This window comes from Rhodnius prolixus, unplaced genomic scaffold (genome assembly GCF_049639745.1).
Source record: "Rhodnius prolixus isolate KJV_2025 unplaced genomic scaffold, Rpr scaffold_13, whole genome shotgun sequence".
NCBI classification, from domain to species: Eukaryota; Metazoa; Arthropoda; class Insecta; order Hemiptera; family Reduviidae; genus Rhodnius; species Rhodnius prolixus.
In genome coordinates this window covers 12,905,305-12,924,216 of record NW_027411583.1, presented here as the reverse complement: position 1 = coordinate 12,924,216, position 18,912 = coordinate 12,905,305, and the positions used below count along the sequence as shown (strand labels likewise).

The following is an 18,912-nucleotide window of genomic DNA, read 5'->3' as shown; positions in this document are numbered from 1 at the left end:
AGGTCCTCAGTTCTGGATTGTAATGTTTACCCTGGCATGTCTTGTTGTGTCCCTGACAAGATACATTTAATAAATAGTGTGTAAATATGTAAAATCTTGGAGGAACAAAATTGTTAAACATTGAAGTTCATGCACCATGCTAGAATACTCTATGGTGTGAGGTTTTGTAAGTTGTTTGTTAATGCCGTTCCTTTAAAAATTAACCTCAGGAAAACCTTATTTCTGTCCATAGTTATGTTCAGACTGTACGACACAGATGGAAACGGTGTCTTGGATACTAATGTAAGTAATAGTATAAAGATATTGGGCTAAATTTCATTTTAAATTAAACAAAACAAAAAATGAAACTTATTGTTTATTTTGTTTTCAAGGAAACGGACTGCATCGTAAATCAGATGATGAATGTAGCTGAATATTTAGGCTGGGACGTAACCGAACTGAAACCTGTGAGTGAATTTAGCTTTTGCTAAGCCACATTTCCCACTAAACTATATTTATGGATTAACTGCCAATCATGGTCCCGGTTATAGTAAAGGCACTAGTATCATTTAATCTACAGCATTTTCATCTGGCGGTTAGATGTTGCAACGTTCAAATTCAATTAAACTTTCCCAATCCTGAAAGCTCATGGTTTCGTTTATTTTAATAAACTTTCAGGAAAATATTATAGACTTAGGGAGGTAATCCTTTGTGAAGGTTATAAATAATGTATTGATTGAATTTTGTTTTTTGTTATTTCTCTGGCACCTAGTAAAATAAGAATTTTCAAAATTAAATTTTTATCCGAAATATCCAATCCTGAGTTGCCACAGCACTAATTTGTTCGAATACTCTGAGCGGTTGTGGATGACTACTTGAAGCTTCGTTCAGGAGAAGATGTCAGAGATGGGCCTTCTGTGGTATCCCGTGCAAACAGACAGTTCTTTTAGTATTTATTTATAATTTGTTAAGCCTTTTGGCCCTACAAATGGGTTCAGTGCAGCATGTTACATACGTAATAATACAAAACATACAAAAGAGACAAACTTTTAAAATCAAAAACATGAAGAAAAGTCTAAACTAAACAAAAAATAAATTTTTTTATAAGAATTGTGAAATTAAACATTTGATTTCTTAGTTCTCTTAGTGATAATCACTAATCTGATTTAGATAGACAATGATGTTAGCCATATTGTTTACAACTGTTCGCCTGCACCGTCATTACTATGCTGCAAAACAGTCTTCGTTGTTAGAGCATGCGCCCTAGGCACAATTCAAATTTGTTTAGCATTAAATCAAGGCATTCATCTTCTTTTAGTTCAGTGCTAGTAAACATTGTAAACGGAAGGAATGTACACAGCGGAACAGCTGACCGAAGTGACTGGAACACTCCAAGATTAAGGAAAGGAAGAATTGAGAGCCAGATTGACTTTTCAGTCACCTCCCATTCAGTCCTTTTCTTAAGTCTATTTTCTGATCCAAATTTTTCTTTAGCTTAAAAAAATGTTTCATTATTTGACAGATCCTACAAGATATGATGGTGGAGATAGACTACGATGCTGATGGCACGGTCTCATTGTCGGAATGGAAAAGAGGCGGCATGACGACCATTCCTCTACTGGTGCTGCTCGGCCTGGACACTGTAAGTGACACCAAAAAGTTACGTGTTTGTTGCGTAGACTACCGAGTCATTCGGCCAAAACAACACCCTGGGTACTTCAACTTCTGGGTATCAAGACTCATGCATGCATCTAACAGACACCCACAATCGTACAGCTTACCCCTACTGAATGAGTTGCTATACTCCATCGATATTTGTCATAATTCTAGTTACCAAAACTTAAATTTGATGTTTACACCTCGGTTTGATTCGAAAATCACATCTTCATACCAGTGCCAGTACCTCTGGGCAGGTAGATCCAAATACAGCATGATTTCTCCTTTACCTGTTTATCACAGTCTCTTTATGCTTACTAATCGCACACTTTTAAACCAAAAGGACGTTTTGGAAGTTGTAGAGACAATCCCATAATACCAACCAGTCCTTTTCAACAACTGCCTTTAGGGAAGGGATTAGCTATGCAGTTAGCGTACTGGACTCCCACGAGGAGGTTCCGGGTTCGAATCCAGCTGCTGGCTCTTAGATTTTCTCTTCCTAGGAGCTTCTTATAGCTCACTGTCCGTCCGGTGGTGGACAGCGTTGTCCGTAAAGAGAGAACGCTGTCCGGAGGCCGGCCGTGCACTGAAAAAAGCTCCGGGCGCCAATAACCTTAGATGTTGACGCGCCTTAAAATCATTTTAAAAAAAACTGCCTTTACCTACTATGTAATAAAAATAATTTCATCAAATTCTCCATGTTTTGCAGAACGTAAAAGAAGATGGTAACCATTTATGGAGACTGAAACATTTCAGCAAACCTGCCTATTGTAATTTATGCCTCAACATGCTGGTCGGACTGGGTAAAAAAGGGCTGTGCTGCGTATGTAAGTACTACTATATTCTGCTAATTCCTTGACGTCCGCTATTAAAGGGGGTTCTTATTTTGAAGAGTTTGAATTTCTAAAGAGATCAAAGTAATAAGCGGTCGTCTATTCGTCCTGTGAGTGAAAGCTGTGACGTCACAAAGAACTATCGGTAAACAGCTGATTAGTAATCAGCTTGCCTGAAAAGCCAAGCTCCTGTTTATTTACTGGCTATTTCCACTTTATTTCAGTCTGTAAATACACGGTGCACGAAAGGTGCGTACAACGAGCGCCAGCTTCCTGCATTGCCACTTACGTCAAATCGAAGAAAACTTCGCAAACTATGGTACATCATTGGGTGGAAGGTAATCGTCACGGCAAATGCGATAAATGCAAGAAGACTATCAAAAGTTACAACGGCATTACAGGGTTACATTGCAGATGGTGCCAAATCACTGTAAGTAATTGAATCTTTAAAAAAAAAAAATGATTTTTGACCATAATTAAATTGTGTAGAAAATTTCAAATTCTGTAGCACTTAACGCGGAAGTAAGGTTACAGTTTTAGAGGTAAATCTGTCGTCTGCAGAATACCACCAAAATAATTTCTTTTTTCCTGTAAAATATTTAAAATTAATAAAATATTTTCCTTAAAAGAAAGCCGTTAATACAAGTTTAATAAAAATCTTAATAGCGAGTTTGAAAGTTACCATGGCGACCCAAAACGATAAATTTTTAAAATAGACGAGTCGGTAAGACGTGTTCAAAATGAAGCATTTCACATTTCTGGCCAAACTATTGCCATCAAAATTTTAGCAACATATTAAATTCTCGTTAATGTTACTTAGTGTGTTCAAACTCCTTACCAAAAATATGATGAAATTAGTTCTTTAAAATAGCCGATTCCTAAAATTAATTTTTGCTGGGAATGTCTTCAAAGAATAGTTTATTTTATATTTAGTTAACAGTAAACCAGTTCCTTAGAAAGTCGCGGAAATCTCAAAAACAGATCAAAGAGTTCCGCCGATCGCCATTTTCTTCTAGCTCAGAATGTTAACGGTTCACGTATTTCTCGTTAACTGGCACTTTATTAAGGAGAAGCACCATCGCCTTCCTCAAAAGTGTCTGTAACTAAATTTTCTCGTAAAAAAATGTTTCAAAAGAATCGACTTCAATAGAGTGAGGATACGACGATTAAAGAAAAAATCGATCTAGGAGAATGAAACTTTGGTTTAATCGAATTTGGCGAAATGTTCAATGCAGGGATCTTAGGGATACTTGAACCAAACATAGAGTAATGAACTTCCGTTTCTGAGATACGCTGATGTAGGTCAGACCGAAAAAACATACGCCATATTCTATTTTCTCGTGTGGTAGAACCTTAGAAAGTTGAATTTCTTTGGTAAAACTCAAAGTAGAATGTTCTGCAAAACTAGCTTTTTAAAGAAAGGTCAAAGGGGGAAAAAAAGCAGAATCATAATTAGAAAAAATAAATTTTTTAATGTGAAAGCAATTTAACTGCAACACTTCTATCTTAAAGACATGCAATTGTTCAGCTGCACAACCGTTGCGCGAGCCAAGTGAAACCTGAATGCAACCTTGGCGAGAACAGAATACACATCCTACCTCCGACGGCGATCTGTCCAGTAGTACTGGATCGCCAGCGTTCCATCACCCGGGACAAACAGAAATCTGATTCTCACACACCAGAATCGAATTCCTCGGTAAGTATTCATTTAATTCTATCAGTTTCAGTTCTGGTCATAATAAGAGAGAATAACGTTCTCAGCCTTGCCGTCAGAAAGGGCTGGTTCTAGGTCGAAATAGTGCATCTTGCTTTTCAAGTACCTTTAATCGATCGTCCTACCCTCAGCTTCTTATGCTTTCAGTTGCGGCCCCTTCTAGAAAAACATTTTCAGGAGAAGCTTAAATTTAGCCCTTATTTCTTCTCTGTTGAAAATTTAGACTCCTCCTTGTTATAAATATTTCACCATGTTTGGTTTAATTTTCTTTCAAATAAACCAAGTATTTTAGTTATGTTTGATATTCCTGTTTATCCATTACAACGAAAGGTACACAAATCTACTTTGAAAAGCTTATTTTCTTGTACGACTTAACCAAATCAAAATTTCATTGAAATCACTGCCAGATCTTTGCATGCCAGAGAACTTTTCACTCTGCGCTAGAAACATGATGAATGCTAGAGACTTTGCTATCTTCTGCTTCCAGAGTTATTCTTTTGGCGCGAGCAGCAGTAGTCAACAAGGAGCCGTGTCCTTCCAGATCATGCCTCCGGAAGGAATAAAACCATTGGTTGTGTTCATTAATCCTAAGTCTGGCGGCCGTCAAGGTGCAAGAATGTTGAGGAAATTCCAATACGTGTTGAATCCTCGTCAAGTCTACAATCTAGCAAAAGGAGGACCACTTCATGGCCTAACATTGTTCAAAGATGTTCCTTCGTTTAGGGTGATATGCGCTGGAGGAGACGGTACTGTCGGCTGGGTGTTGGAAACAATGGGTGAGTGATCAATCTGTTCCTACTTCTAATAGAGCGGCCCTCAAGGCCTATGCCACTGCGACCCCTTTGGATCTATTGTGGCTCTAGTTCCTAGTTACCTTGCAGAGTTCTTCAGCCTTCCATTCATTTCCTGTTCCGGTCTGGTCACGCACACCAATTCCTCTTACTTCCGTTCTAACGCACAAAGCTTCTTCAATCTGGAACATTTAATTTTTATTACCATTATACTGCTTTTAAAAAAAAACCGTACATTACTGTATGGGTAGGCACAATAAGCCTTTTGTGGCTGCGGTGCCGTGGGGTAAAGGTCCCGGTCCCGCTTTCGTAAGCTAATACGGTTATATCCTTAATGTTCTGAATGAGGCCAGCCGTACTGCGTCCTTTCCATGATGCTTAATTGCATCCTTCACGCTGATAAGTGATGATAAGTCTTGACTTGTTGCCAAATTCCTTGATAAACTTTTTAGATTGATGCAACCTTCCGTCACCCTACAAATTTCCAAATTTCCCAGTTTTTAGTATCTCAAAAAATTGTTTGATAACCCGGTACATAGAAGATTCCACAGGGTAGTGAAAGTGTGTTTTAAAAAGAAAATACACGCAATTTATTAGATTCTTCGAGGGTTAGTCAGACATTGTACTCTTCTGCAACGCAGAGGATCTTTTGTAGCCTCCACTAATTAGAGTACCCCTTTTGCCATGTCCGTTTGACTAAGCAGTCAGCTGAGAGGCTACTTGGTAAAGAATGAAGGGGATTCTTCACCTCCAAAGAGCCAAACCTTGAATCAACCAACTCTTCACACTGCCGTTTTATCTTCTTCTTTACAGAAACTGAATAGACTGTCTTCAGCCGAACATTTCTCAGACTGTAGAGGTCGCTTAAGAAGCCAATGATCAGCCAAATGCATTCCTGGAAAAAAAATATAGTAGAAAATTTAGGCGAGTAGTAATAAAGATTTTAAGCCCGCCACTGATCTTGGGTTTCCGTTCAAATCCAGCCTGCAACTTAATATGAACCCATACTTTGATGGTTGTAATGTCCCAAAATAGTTTGGGTCCCATGAAAACCCCTACAGAACCATTGCCAGATCAAGAAAACTGTCACCTGATTGCCGCTCTTCACCAAAAGGCCGGCCACCCAATCCAGAAAGAGAGACCTCATTTCCTAGCTTACTTTTCATCTGTTTAAGAAATGCTAAACCTTGTTCATAAATTTACGCAGATCAAGTTCAATTCGAACGACAGCCAAGTGTAGGCGTGATTCCACTGGGCACTGGAAACGACCTTGCCAGATGTCTCAGATGGGGCGGTGGTTATGAAGGGGAAGCTGTCACCAAATTACTTAAGGTATTGATTACATAATTTGATTGATTTAGTTTCAAGAGTTGATTTTTTTTTTTTTTTAATTATTATAGGTTTGACATTAATTGATTGTTCACAGAAAATAGAGAAGTCAACGCCCGTGATGATGGACCGCTGGCAGGTGGAAGTCCTGAACCAGAAAGTGGCCACGCCCACCGGAGATCCGATCCCCTACAATATTATAAACAATTACTTCTCTGTCGGTGTGGTAGGTGCTTTGCGATGTATATTTTTTTATTAAATGTGGTAATTTCTAGTTTTTATAATAATAATTATTATTTTAATTTAGGATGCTGCAATCTGTGTGAAATTCCACTTAGAAAGAGAAAAGAATCCTGAGAAATTTAATTCAAGAATGAAAAACAAACTTTGGTACTTTGAGTACGCTACGTCAGAACAATTTGCCGCTTCTTGTAAAAATTTACATGAAAATATTGAGATTACTGTAAGTTGCTAGATGTGTTTACTTGTCTAATATTGGAAAGTGGACGCAGAAGTAAATGATTTGTGTATTCCCTGCCCTCTATGGCTAGTTATTATTCATAACTAAACAAAATATGTTATAAATGGAAAAAGCACGAGGGGGGCCTCTAAAAAACAACTAATAAATTCTTAACAATATTAATGAAAATTTAATGCAGTAAAATTATTTATTGATTTGAAATTACCATAAGCACAATGGCTTTTTTCTATTTTGTGCATTTAATATCATCTGTGAGGATTCATGAAAATATTTTCCAAAAGCGAATATTAAATGACTTAAAAAGCCTCAATGGTAGTAAGAGAAAGGTGATTAGAAAATTTTGGGGAAAATGTAGAAACAGAGGGGAAATTTAACCTCTTTCCAATGTTTCGAACTGTTGGAAATGTGGTTAGGTCCCCAGTGCTGGAGAACATCCCCGTGCTGCCGCGAATAGAATCTAAGATATAAGTGGATGACTTTCTGATTTGGGTACCTTTTGTCCTTCAATCAATATACTTAGCTTTCTGAAATGTGTTTGTTAAGGAGACTTTTAACTTTTGATTTCCAATTATTTCCAACTATCTAGAGTGCGTTTAATATAGAGAAAAAAGAGATCTGGTGCGAACACTGCCACGGCTATTTCTAAAGGAGGTCCAAAAGTTAGTCTCGTGTCGAGTATTAAACTATGGTATTTCATAGTTTCGTTTGTTTTCTCTATTTTATGTCCTATTTATGAAGGGAAAAGATTTGGGCTCATGTTTTGATGAACATTAATGCCTAATTTCCATTTGCGGAACTAGTCCATTATGTTGCCAATTTTTTAGGTGGTCTTTACGTCCAACTACCACAAAGTAGGATCGGAGGCGACTAGCAAACATACTTTACTGTAAATTTCTTTTATTAACCATTAAATAAAATCCAAGGCCTAGAGACCGGGAATCGAACCCAGTACATTATTAGCTTTGCAGGTCTCGCCACTTAACCACTCGACTACCGTGGCGCCTAGTCCATTATGTTGTGTAATGACGTTTTGCGTTTGGAGAGAATCTTCTAATGCAAAATCCTGAATGGCTAATCTAGTTTATCGAGTTGGAGAATGATCTCAAATCATCGATTTGGACGTTTAGTTGAGTTTCTTCCTTCACTAATAAGAGTTAGCGTAAATCATCTGCACCATTTCCCGATGAATAATCTCTCCCAAGGCCCACTAGATTACACAACATGAATACTTCGGAATACTAGAGACTTCCCCATTTGAGCTTAAACATGGCTTCCCGTTTTCTATCAGTTAGTACAATTTGAGCGAGAAAAGGTTTCTACTGCTTTAAAAATCTCGCCTTTGGCAGCGATTCCGACAACAAGATAATATTGAAAGAGTTCAATAGTTCCTTCAGTAATTATTGCAAGCTTATATAATCATTTCTATTCTTCTTCTTCTTCTTTAATCAATTACTCTTGCAGTGCGATGGTGTCTCATTAGATCTGGTCAACGGGCAGGCGCTCCAAGGTATAGCACTGTTAAATATCCCATACACCCACGGAGGCTCCAATTTGTGGGGCGACAACAATCATCGGAAACGATCAATGCGTAGGAAACGGAAGAAACATCGAGAGAAGGACATATCAACTAGCTCTTTTAATTCGGTTGATCTAAGTGCGGCCATTCAAGGTATTATTTCTATAGCAGAATTTTGAGTGACTAATTGTATTAAAAATTTAATTTATTTTTAACATGATTTTTTTTTACTAGATATTGGTGATAAATTAATAGAGGTAATAGGTCTTGAAAACTGTTTACATATGGGGCAAGTTCGTACAGGTCTAAGAGCTTCCGGACGAAGACTAGCTCAGTGTAGTTCAGTTGTTATAACCACTACGAAAACCTTCCCAATGCAAATAGATGGTGAACCTTGGATGCAGCCTCCATGTACTGTAAGTGATGAATACTTATTTAAAGCAAGATAGATTATATAGGCAGTGGCCCTAAAAGTTACCTAAAGTTTGTTGTCATGGCATGAGTGTATGCGAGTTGATAAGCTCGAACTGGTTTGTAGTGCTTGTAGTGCCACTGTAAATATTGTTTGTATGACTGGGATACCCGCAGGGTCGCCAAGTTCCCTGAAGAATTCTAGGAAATTAATTTCAAATACGAAAATTCCTCAAGTGTACTTTTAGTGATTGTATGTCAAAAGGATAATTGAAAATATTTTCGAGAAAATGATAATCCATTTTTACTGATTTCAATTTTACTTTTAGTTTTATTAAGAAAAATACAATTACTTCATTGAGTTTACATCAGAACTCTTATTTTTTTTATGTTTACAGATTCGAATTACCCATAAAAATCAAGTGCCTATGTTGATGGCGCCACCCCCCGAGAAAGGTAAAGGATTTTTTAGATTCTTCAAAAAGTGACATGAACCAGAATCTATGGATTACCCATCCTAAAGAAAAAAGAAAAACAAACAACTAGTCATGTAGTAATAATAATGTAAATATTTGTAGACCTTCTACAGGGTGGGTCTGTAGGTAAATTTCTGTGTGATAAATTTTAAATTTATATTTAAAAAAAAAAAAAAAAAACTTGACAGTTCATATCAAATTTAGTGCAAAGTTTAGGGTTAAAAAATTATTTTTATATTTTGATTATCAGTTTAAACTAAAGAATTGGTTATTTCTTAGTTCAGGTAACAAGATTGAAACCTCCCATAATTCTGAGTTTTCTTATTTTGTTTATTTACAGTGCATATTATTAAGCTTGTTTTCAGCGAATACTAGAAATTCAATTTATCTAAATCTTTTAAATTAAGGCGATATTAAAATTTAAATAATTAAAATTTGTTATGAACTGTCTATTTTTTTTTTTTACTTGTTACCTAGGTGATGGCAAAACATGTTTTTTCTACTGCAGATATTTATTAATATTATTGTAAATGGATTTTGCTATAAATAAAAATCTAATGTGAAAAAAGAAAAGAAATAGTAACAATAATCTTTGTAATTTTATGAATTTTTTTGAAAATTGACTGCTCAATGTGGTGCATCTGTTATTAAATTTTGTCTTTTATTTTTAGATTTTAATTAAATCTGCATTACTTAGAGCTTTGATGTTGAGCTTTTTATAATGGAAAACAAAAAGTAATAACCAAAAAATATCAATATTAGAAATTTGGTGTATTTTATGTGTTAAATTTTGCGCCACATTTATTATGCCAAGAGAAACACAAAAAAAGATGTAAGAAAAACATTTTCATTTTTTTAGTATCAACTTTTCCCAAAATTAATGTAAATCAATTTATTTTTTATGTAAATGTTAAACTTCATTCACAACTAAGTGTCCATTGCATTGTAATATAGTGTTTTACGAACTGCATAACGTGAGTAAGGATTAAATATGTTTTGAAATTCCTTATTTTGATGAAAATTTTAAGGATATAAATTTAAACTGGCGACAAGTTCTGACTCCAGTAGGAATAGTCTCTTTGTTCATAATTATTTTTTACCAATCTGGTCCACCGTAGTGAATGTCTTAAAGGAAATATTCTTTAAATACTCTTGAAGGACTTAGTTTGGCGTGTAACTTCATCTCCGTTAAAAATTGCCTTCCTCTGCAGCATCTACAGTTTTAACCATCCATTGTTTCTGAGAATCAAACTTGTTGGTAAGAATTTAGGTTAGGTGAAAAACTGAAGAATATTTTCCATTTAAACCTGTGCATAAATTGGAGTAAAAGCACAAGTATGGAGTGTTGAACTGTTTTTTTTGGGTTTTTTCTTTTTCAAATTTAAAAGGGAAAATTTGACTCTAAAAAGCTGGAAAGCCGCACATTTGGCGCACAACATTCTCGCTGTACTCAAACATATGTTATTTATATTATTATTAGGCATGCTGACTAAATAAAAATAAATTTACCATTATAAAATTTCAGTGGATAATCAAAATAAAATAAAAAAATAGGAAAGTCGATCTAAAAGTAGCTTATATCAAGTTATTTATAATAAGCAAATAAGAACAATAAATGCCAAAAATTTAAAATAAAAATATAGTAATTTACCAAGTTCACTGTTAAAATTCTGCAGAATTATGTCTATGTGATTTTGAGGTATTTTCATGTTGAAACATGTCCGGTGAGGTGCATAATGAGAGAAAAAAGTTCTTGTATCTTTAGTGCCTCAGTTGCCATTTCTGTATTTTTATATTTTATTTTTGATAATTTTATGAAAGTATTTAAGTTTATTGAGTTAAAAAAAAAAATTTTTATTTCCTAGGCTAAGTTTTGTGAAACTCAGGAGAAGGAAACTTGCACGCAAGATCTGAAGATTCATGAATTGGTGCCTTTTCTACCACTGTAATACATTTCTTCAGAAATATCATCGTATGTATTTCGCTTAATTGTTTACAATGGGTAGGCCAACGATGGGGGTACCTAAGAAGTGCTATTTTTTTGCTGTAAAATCGCTCACAAGAAAAATTCTGGAGAACTTTCGACGACATTGTTGAAGGAAGAGCTCATTGGAAAGAAAGCGAAAATGTTAGGATGAGGCGATTTTAGGGGAATTGGATTAGCTAGGGAAGAGGTCTCCCGATGCAGGTACTGAATGACTGATTTGATATCATATTTTACACTCTTGAATGGAAGCAGTCTGGAGGATGACTTTCTTTTCGAAGAATAAAGCCTTTCTTTGGAAGGCGAAGTTGCAGCTTCAGTGATCTGATCCCTCTGTAGTGCGCATCATGGACACCACATGATCTGTAGATGATTACTGTATTGGAGTTGTGGTATTGGTTTCCTATTTAGCCTTCAACAGTAACAAATCGAGCTGGTAAAGGATTGTGTTCCCTCCCTCCTGTTGCAGCTGTGCGGCTTCAAAGATCTTTTGTTTCTTGCCGCGAAAACAGTGTTGCCACAAGTATTTTGAAGAGGATCAAATGTTTTATGTGGACGTCCAGAGTCTCTGCTTACAGAATTTTTATCTCCTTGCTGAACCTGTCATATCCATTTTGGGCTCTCTCCACGTAGCAAGAGTTTGCTCTCCCTTATTTTTAACTCGTCAGCAGATGTCGTTTATAGAACTTGGCATTTCATAGTTCAGGCCCAGCCTGAGAGAGAAACTGTCACACAATTAAATTTATATCCAATCTGACAGAAGTGCCGTCCACACCGTTTTGAGTGAGCACGAATTTTTCTGCATTAACCTAATACTTGCTGTACAATTGTGGTTTAAAGACAGAAGCACACGATTGCATCATTCTTCCTGGGGAACTAAATTATCGTAGTATAACAATGCAGCCATTGAAACGAAACTAACTTTCATAAGATAAATTCACTGCCCACAGTTGGTAATCGTGATATAAAGTTAGGGTACATCAGCTCCGTCCAGGTTATAATTTATTCCTCTATGTGCGAACATAAAAACCAAATTTAGAACCAGCGTGATAGTTATTGTAACTGTAAAAGTGAAAATTGAAAATGACAAATTAATCCAAAGTTGAAAGAGCTTCATTTTTATGTACTACATGTTAGGTAGGAATCTATTAAAAAAATTTAAAAACAAAAAGCAAAAAAAAATTGTTTGAAGAAGTGATAGACAATTGGGCGAAAGGTTCGTTGAATATGATGAACGATACAAGCCTCAATTTGTGCAACTTTTTAAATGCTAATAATTAATGACAAAGCGATTGAATGTTACAAATGGGGAGACAGGCCATTGCTCCAATTTAGCAGCTGATTATAGCCAGCAATATTTGGATAAATCTGAGAAAAATTCTGATATTGGTGGTGCAGAATTGCCAATTTTTTAGTATTCAACCAAATCTTGCAAGGCTAATTCTAAATTCTTGATCCAGGGTTTTGATTTGTAAACCAAAATTGGATCGGAAAAACCCATTCTTGGCTATTAGAAAACTTGCAATATTCAGCGAACCAAAAAAGAAAAACAGAGAAATGTTTAATAATACAACTGTTAGGAGGGACCAAATACTAAACTGACTTTAAACCCTAGGCCATTTTTAACTGCTACTCACAGAAGTGAACAATAAAGTAGATGAGATCAGAAACAACACGTGAGATATTCTAATAGGAATACTTAACTGGGTAATTCTTCTAAATTCAACTAATTTCTCCACTCACCCAAAAAGTCTGATCTGCTCAAAATCCATGCTAGTAAATCAATATTAAATATTTAAGACTGAGTTCGGCAGGCTATCCGGAAAACAGGATCACCAAGGGCACCTTAACCCTCCAGTAGTCGCATGTTCCTAAAGGGTGCATGTTTTTTTTTCTAATTTGAAAAAAAAGTGGGGACGTAAGCTAAAAGAACTACCCTTCGCGAATCTTCCTATCCCCACTCTTTGTACATGTCAGTGTGTTTTTAAAGTTGTTAGTGATCGCGTTAGTTGCAAATTTTGTGAAAATTTCCTCTTGGGTGCATTGCGACTATTAAAGTAAGTATATTAATTTTTTAATTTTGCAAGTTTTTCTTGCTACAATGTTGCTACATGTATTTATTACTTACTTTATAACTGAAAAACCACAATACTATATTGATAAATATCATCAAAAAATCAATTGCACCTCCAAGGTGCCTGCGACTATTTATTTATTTATTTATTTTTCAGATCCTAAAATGTCCTCCGAAAAGAGAGTGTTCGATTTAAATAAAGAAGATGATGTGGCTAGGATCCACAAAATGCTTTTCGACCATGATTCTGACGAAGAAGAGTTAGACGATTCTTCAGAAACTAGTGAAGATCTTTTACTTGAGAGAGATGGGAATTCTGACACTGAGCAAAGTGATGCAGAAACAGAAGATGAGAATGAGATCGGAGTGGGTGGCTCTTATATTGCAGTCCAAAAAAAAAAAATAATAAGATAATAAATAATTACAGATGGTACAAAAAACCCTTTACCAATAGAAGAAAGTTTGGTAAGCAGAATATTGTGGTACATATTCCAGGAGTAAAAGGAGCGGCCAAAAAGGCTGAAAGCATTATACAGTCCTGGAGTTGTATGATAGATGATGAGATGCTAAATAAAATTGTTACCTCCACTAATATTTATATACAAACTTTAGAGAGTTCGTTTTCCCGTTCAAGGGACGCCAAACTGACCGACTCAATAGAAATAAAAGCTTTTATTGGCTTATTGTACCTTGCTGGCACTTATCGGGGCGCACGCCTAAATTTAGAGGATTTGTGGGACACTAGTGGTGATGGGATAGAGACTTTTCGACTAACAATGAGCCTTAGACGCTTTAGGTTTCTAATGAGATGTATTAGATTTGACGACAAAAATACAAGAGAGGAAAGGAAAAAACTGGATAGGCTGGCTGCGGTACGAGAAGTATTTGAGAAATTTATACAAAATTGCAAAAAAAGCTACTCGCTCGGAGAATACGTAACACTAGATGAAAAACTGGAAGCGTTTCGGGGGCGATGTCCATTTCGACAATACATTCCATCAAAACCGGCAAAATACGGCATTAAAATCTTTGCTCTTGTAGATGCTCGCTTATATTACACTTCTAACATGGAAATATATGCTGGCACACAACCTGATGGTCCGTTTTCAATCAGTAATAAAAGTACTGATGTGGTGCATAGACTAATATCCCCAATAGTTAATTCAGGAAGAAACCTCACGACCGATAATTGGTTCAGTGATGTTTCACTTTTACAAGACCTAGCAGAAAAGAAAATATCATTTGTAGGTACTCTAAAATCCAATAAATGGCAGATTCCAGTGGAATTGAAAAACTTTACAAACCGCCCTGAGAATTCATCCTTATTTGCGTTTAGGAAGGAAGGTACTATAGTTTCTTATGTACCACGCAAGAAAAAGAATGTTATTCTTATTTCCAGCACCCACTTTGATGAAGCAATTGATGAGTCAACAGGATCTCAAAAGAAACCAGAGATCGTAACATTTTATAATATGACTAAAGGAGGTGTGGACACAGTTGATCAGCTTTGTGCAACATACAGCGTAGCCCGAAATACCCGGCGTTGGCCAATGGTAGTTTTTTACGCAATGTTAAACGTCGCTGGAATAAATGCTCAAATCATATTTACAGGCAATGGAAATGAAATAAAAAACCGGAGATATTTTCTTCGCCAATTGTCAAAAGATCTTGTGAAAGAGTACATGATAATGCGTTGCAATTCAAAAATAGGCCTACCTACAAATCTCAGAAACAGGATGTTAGAAATAACAAACCAACCGCGTCAATATGAAACAGAGTCACCCACATCGTCGGTTGTAAACGAAAAAGGCCACAAAAGAAAATGGTGTCAGCCTTGTTTAGCTGAGAAACAAAGAAAAAACACGAGATTTTCTTGTGAAGATTGCGGGGTATATTTATGTTTAGGCCATGTACAAATTATGTGTACTCATTGTCTAAATAATAATACCAATAAAAATAAAAAAAGTTATATTTCTGAGTCGGAATAATAAAATTTGTGATGATTAAGACTATTTTTCAAAAAAAAAAACTGTTTAATATGTTTTATATGTTATATTTGATGTTTGTTTGTTTAAGTGTTTTTAAAAAAATCCCGTTCATTATATCAATTTAGTCTTATTTATATTGCTGCCAAACAGTTTTTAAATTAATATCCAAAAAAAGAGTATAGAGAATCTGTCGAAAAAAACTACACCTCACAGGTGCACGGCGACATATTAGTATATAAAATGCATGCGACTAGCGGAGGGTTAAATGCCCACAAAAAAATAAAACATCCTAACGGTGTAATTCAGCTTGCATGATTACTTTTCCCCTCAACTGGAAAATTAGAAGAGGTGTGCTTCTGTCTTTATACACAAAACTAAAAACAACTACAACTAAACATACAAGAAAGGTAACAGTTTAGGAAGGTAACAATCTAGAGGTTAGTCTGGGAATTTACAATTATAGCTATTCGCCATTGTTCTTTTACTATACCTTCTTCTAATTGGTTCTTCGAACTATTAAAACTCAATCGGAGTGCAACTTAGATTAGATTAGTCATCTCAACCCTATTAACCTTGTTTCTTTTACAAGGCAAATCATTACATTACCTACCCTTATGATTTATCCCCAAAAACTAATATTTTTTTCTCTCATTTCTCATTTGTTCTTTATTCAATGTTAGATCTGTTTTGATTAATTTTATTCATTATTGTTATTAATTTAGGTTTATTCAACTTATCGTTTATGAGGAAATGAAAGGTCTTATACGTAAAAAGAAATGAAAAGTTAGTAGCAGAACTTATACAATGTAATAAACTTTTAATAGATACTTGTAATAATATATCATATAATAATAAATTTATATGTGTAATAAATGTGATTCATTTAATGTGAAAATAATAACTAATAAAATACAAGAAAAAATAAGACACTTTCTGCGAAAATATAACACACAAACAGAATTCAGACTAACAATAATTATCGAAGTAGTTATTTAACTTATTTAATAGAAAAATTAGATTAAGAAAATAAATTCAAAGAAGTTTTACTAAAATAAATTAAAAATTCGAAGAAATAAAAAAAAAATGATGGAAAAGTAACTAAATATAACGAAAGAAATATGCGTATAGTGTTGGCCATGTAAAACAAAAAATAATAATAATTTCATAGTTTTTATTAATATTTAGCAAAAAAATTATTACAAATAGAACATAAAAAAAATGGACATAAATTTAGTCCAATCATATGAAGAGAGCGATTAAAATTTGGCTAAGGTTGAAATTTAGATTGTCAGTTTTTAGAAATTAGCAAAGAACTTTACCTTCGATGTTTTTAAATTTTGTCCACATATTTTGCATAATTTAAAAATAAAGTTATTCTCAAGGTAAAATGGGTCAAATTACAACACTATAAAATTGAAAAGATGCTAACAAGTTATGTTCGCTGACCAAAATCTTACAAGATGTTCGTCTATTCTTCCCCCCTCCCTCCAAAAAAAGTTCCTATATTTTAAAAACACGACCCAGGGTGAGTATTACGATATTCAGAGGAGAGTTCTTTAGAAAAGTTTTACTGATATATGGTTCCTATTTTGCTTTGCTCCCTTCAAAAAGGCTGGATTAAAAAAAAAAAAAATTGAATTCGTGACACAAAACCTATTTTTTGCCAACTTCGCTCGCTTCATAATGTAAAATAAAAACGCTTTAGTGGGATCAAAAAAAATTCATTTTTTGTTTTTTAAGCATAATATTCTCAATATCTCCAATTAAATAAAAGTAATTTTTCTAATAATACAGAATAAAAGAAAGTCAGTCCATATCCTAGTATTAAAAAAAATAGTAATGATAAATTTTTGTATAGTGTAGCAAAAAAGAAAAAAGAAATCGTTTATTCTTGTAGTTTTTAAAAGAATATACATATAAAAATTAAAATTTTATAAATTTATGGACTATATTGCAAAATCTAAATTTAAAGATTTTTATTGCAAACCTGACCTGATGGTGAAAAGCTTCATCTGTTTCAATGACGAAAAAAGGTATTCAAAAAAAATAGAGAACGTAAACAATATAAAAGAAACTCGTATCATTACTTAGTAACCTTATCAAATAATTAGCCTAGACAGGTTAACTCATTGGAAAGTTAAGAAAATTACTAAAGAAGCTAAGATATATCATTGAAGTACATTAAAAATGAAACAAAATCCATTGCGAAGGTTACTTGAAGGTTAAAACTTGTAGTTAATGTAAACAGATGTAAAAAAATTGTTGAGTTGAGTCTATCTTTTATGAGTTGTAATATATTTAAACTATTATAGAATTAAACAAAATAAATAAACAAGGAGAAATAAGAACACCATTTAATTATTCTAAAAATTTAAGGCTCATTGTTATAGAAAATAATACAATTTATTTAAAAGAACTTTTTTAAAAATATAATAATTATAATTAAAAAAAAAAGGCAATTTTTGTTTGTATGTTTCTCGTAAGTTATTTTCGTTAATGAAAAGTAGGTTACTGTTAGAAAATTATGTGAAAATTTGCTTACTTTATTTATTTTTTTTTTTTTAATGTGTAGCTAATTTGTGTTAGACTAAGATTACAGAAATTGTCCTTCTTGTTATCAGCTGACAATTTGGTGTAGCCCCTGAACGCTCTAAATTGCACATTTAAAAAAAATTATTGAAAATTATTTTGTAACTTTCCTGTACCCAGAATGCGGTCTACTGCGTAAGTCCGGGCCATTTGGTTTGGTTCTCTTCACTACTCTAAAATATCGATTTAATCGCGATCTAATCGTTCACAAATTCGCTTGAGTATCGATGGAATCATCCGACAAAAAAAAGTTGGAAATCTATTTTAATTCGGATGAAACACTCAATATCTCTTTGCACACAAGCTCTGCGAAAGCTCCACAAAGGGTGGTGAGCGCTCGTTGTACGCCCATAATTTAAGATACTGGCCACAGTATTTCAGACAAGAGTTTTTTTTGGGTGCATTAAGTAACTTTTTGCTGCTGAGGTTACAAGAGAAAAAATAATAAATTCAAGAGTCTTAATTTTCTCTAACTTTCTAGCTGCCTTGAAAGGACTTTTGAGCCATTGGCTTGCTGTGGAGCGGCCATATTGGGGGTGAATGAGGTTTTCTGAGATTATTTTGCCGATTTAGGTTTATACTTTTTCAATGTTACGATATTTTCGTGAGAATCGATGTGTTTCTTTTATTTATACTTATTTCAATATCCAGCACTACATCATAAATCGACTCAAGAATGTACAATTCTTTCCTTCTTTCTTTTCTATTAATAGTGTGTAAACAAAGAGTTCATTCTTTATTTAGGTTAATTTTTTTTTACACAAATATCGATTTTAAAAAGCATATCGATGGTTAACATAAAGTTTGGAAATATCAATGTTTTTTTTTTGTTTTGTTGTAATTATTGATTTTAAAAAATAAATTAAGTAGAAACTAATACAAACAAAAAGTAAAATTTGTAGTCAAACAACAAAATTATGTGTATTAAATACATATATTAAACTATAAGAACAAGCTTAAAAATCCCCACGCTTATGTATGGCTGTTAAATATATAAACTAATAAATATATGTATATTATATTTAAAACTATTACTATATTATACTAATGTGTTATAATAATAGTGGTAGATTAATGTATTTGTTAAGTAA

At 34.1% G+C, this 18,912-nt stretch overlaps 1 protein-coding gene across 4 annotated transcripts in view; it reads left to right on the top strand.

The window, feature by feature from the left end:
* Dgk (diacyl glycerol kinase 1) overlaps nucleotides 1–17,993 on the top strand; it is a 129,584-nt gene extending 111,591 nt beyond the window's left edge. Inside the window, exons 9-23 of one of the 4 annotated variants that reach the window (XM_074116381.1) lie at nucleotides 233–282; nucleotides 372–446; nucleotides 1,502–1,621; nucleotides 2,345–2,462; nucleotides 2,693–2,898; nucleotides 3,997–4,164; nucleotides 4,670–4,958; nucleotides 6,181–6,305; nucleotides 6,400–6,528; nucleotides 6,610–6,765; nucleotides 8,245–8,452; nucleotides 8,534–8,715; nucleotides 9,109–10,018; nucleotides 11,052–11,158; nucleotides 15,955–17,993. In XM_074116381.1, coding sequence (XP_073972482.1) covers nucleotides 233–282; nucleotides 372–446; nucleotides 1,502–1,621; nucleotides 2,345–2,462; nucleotides 2,693–2,898; nucleotides 3,997–4,164; nucleotides 4,670–4,958; nucleotides 6,181–6,305; nucleotides 6,400–6,528; nucleotides 6,610–6,765; nucleotides 8,245–8,452; nucleotides 8,534–8,715; nucleotides 9,109–9,198 — 1,916 coding nt within the window. In that variant the 3' untranslated portion in view covers nucleotides 9,199–10,018; nucleotides 11,052–11,158; nucleotides 15,955–17,993. Of the gene's footprint in view, nucleotides 1–232; nucleotides 283–371; nucleotides 447–1,501; nucleotides 1,622–2,344; nucleotides 2,463–2,692; nucleotides 2,899–3,996; nucleotides 4,165–4,669; nucleotides 4,959–6,180; nucleotides 6,306–6,399; nucleotides 6,529–6,609; nucleotides 6,766–8,244; nucleotides 8,453–8,533; nucleotides 8,716–9,108; nucleotides 12,262–15,954 lie in introns of those variants that run through there. The other 3 variants (XM_074116379.1, XM_074116380.1, XM_074116377.1) reach the window with 3 other exon arrangements.
* The last annotated feature ends 919 nt before the right edge of the window (nucleotides 17,994–18,912 follow it).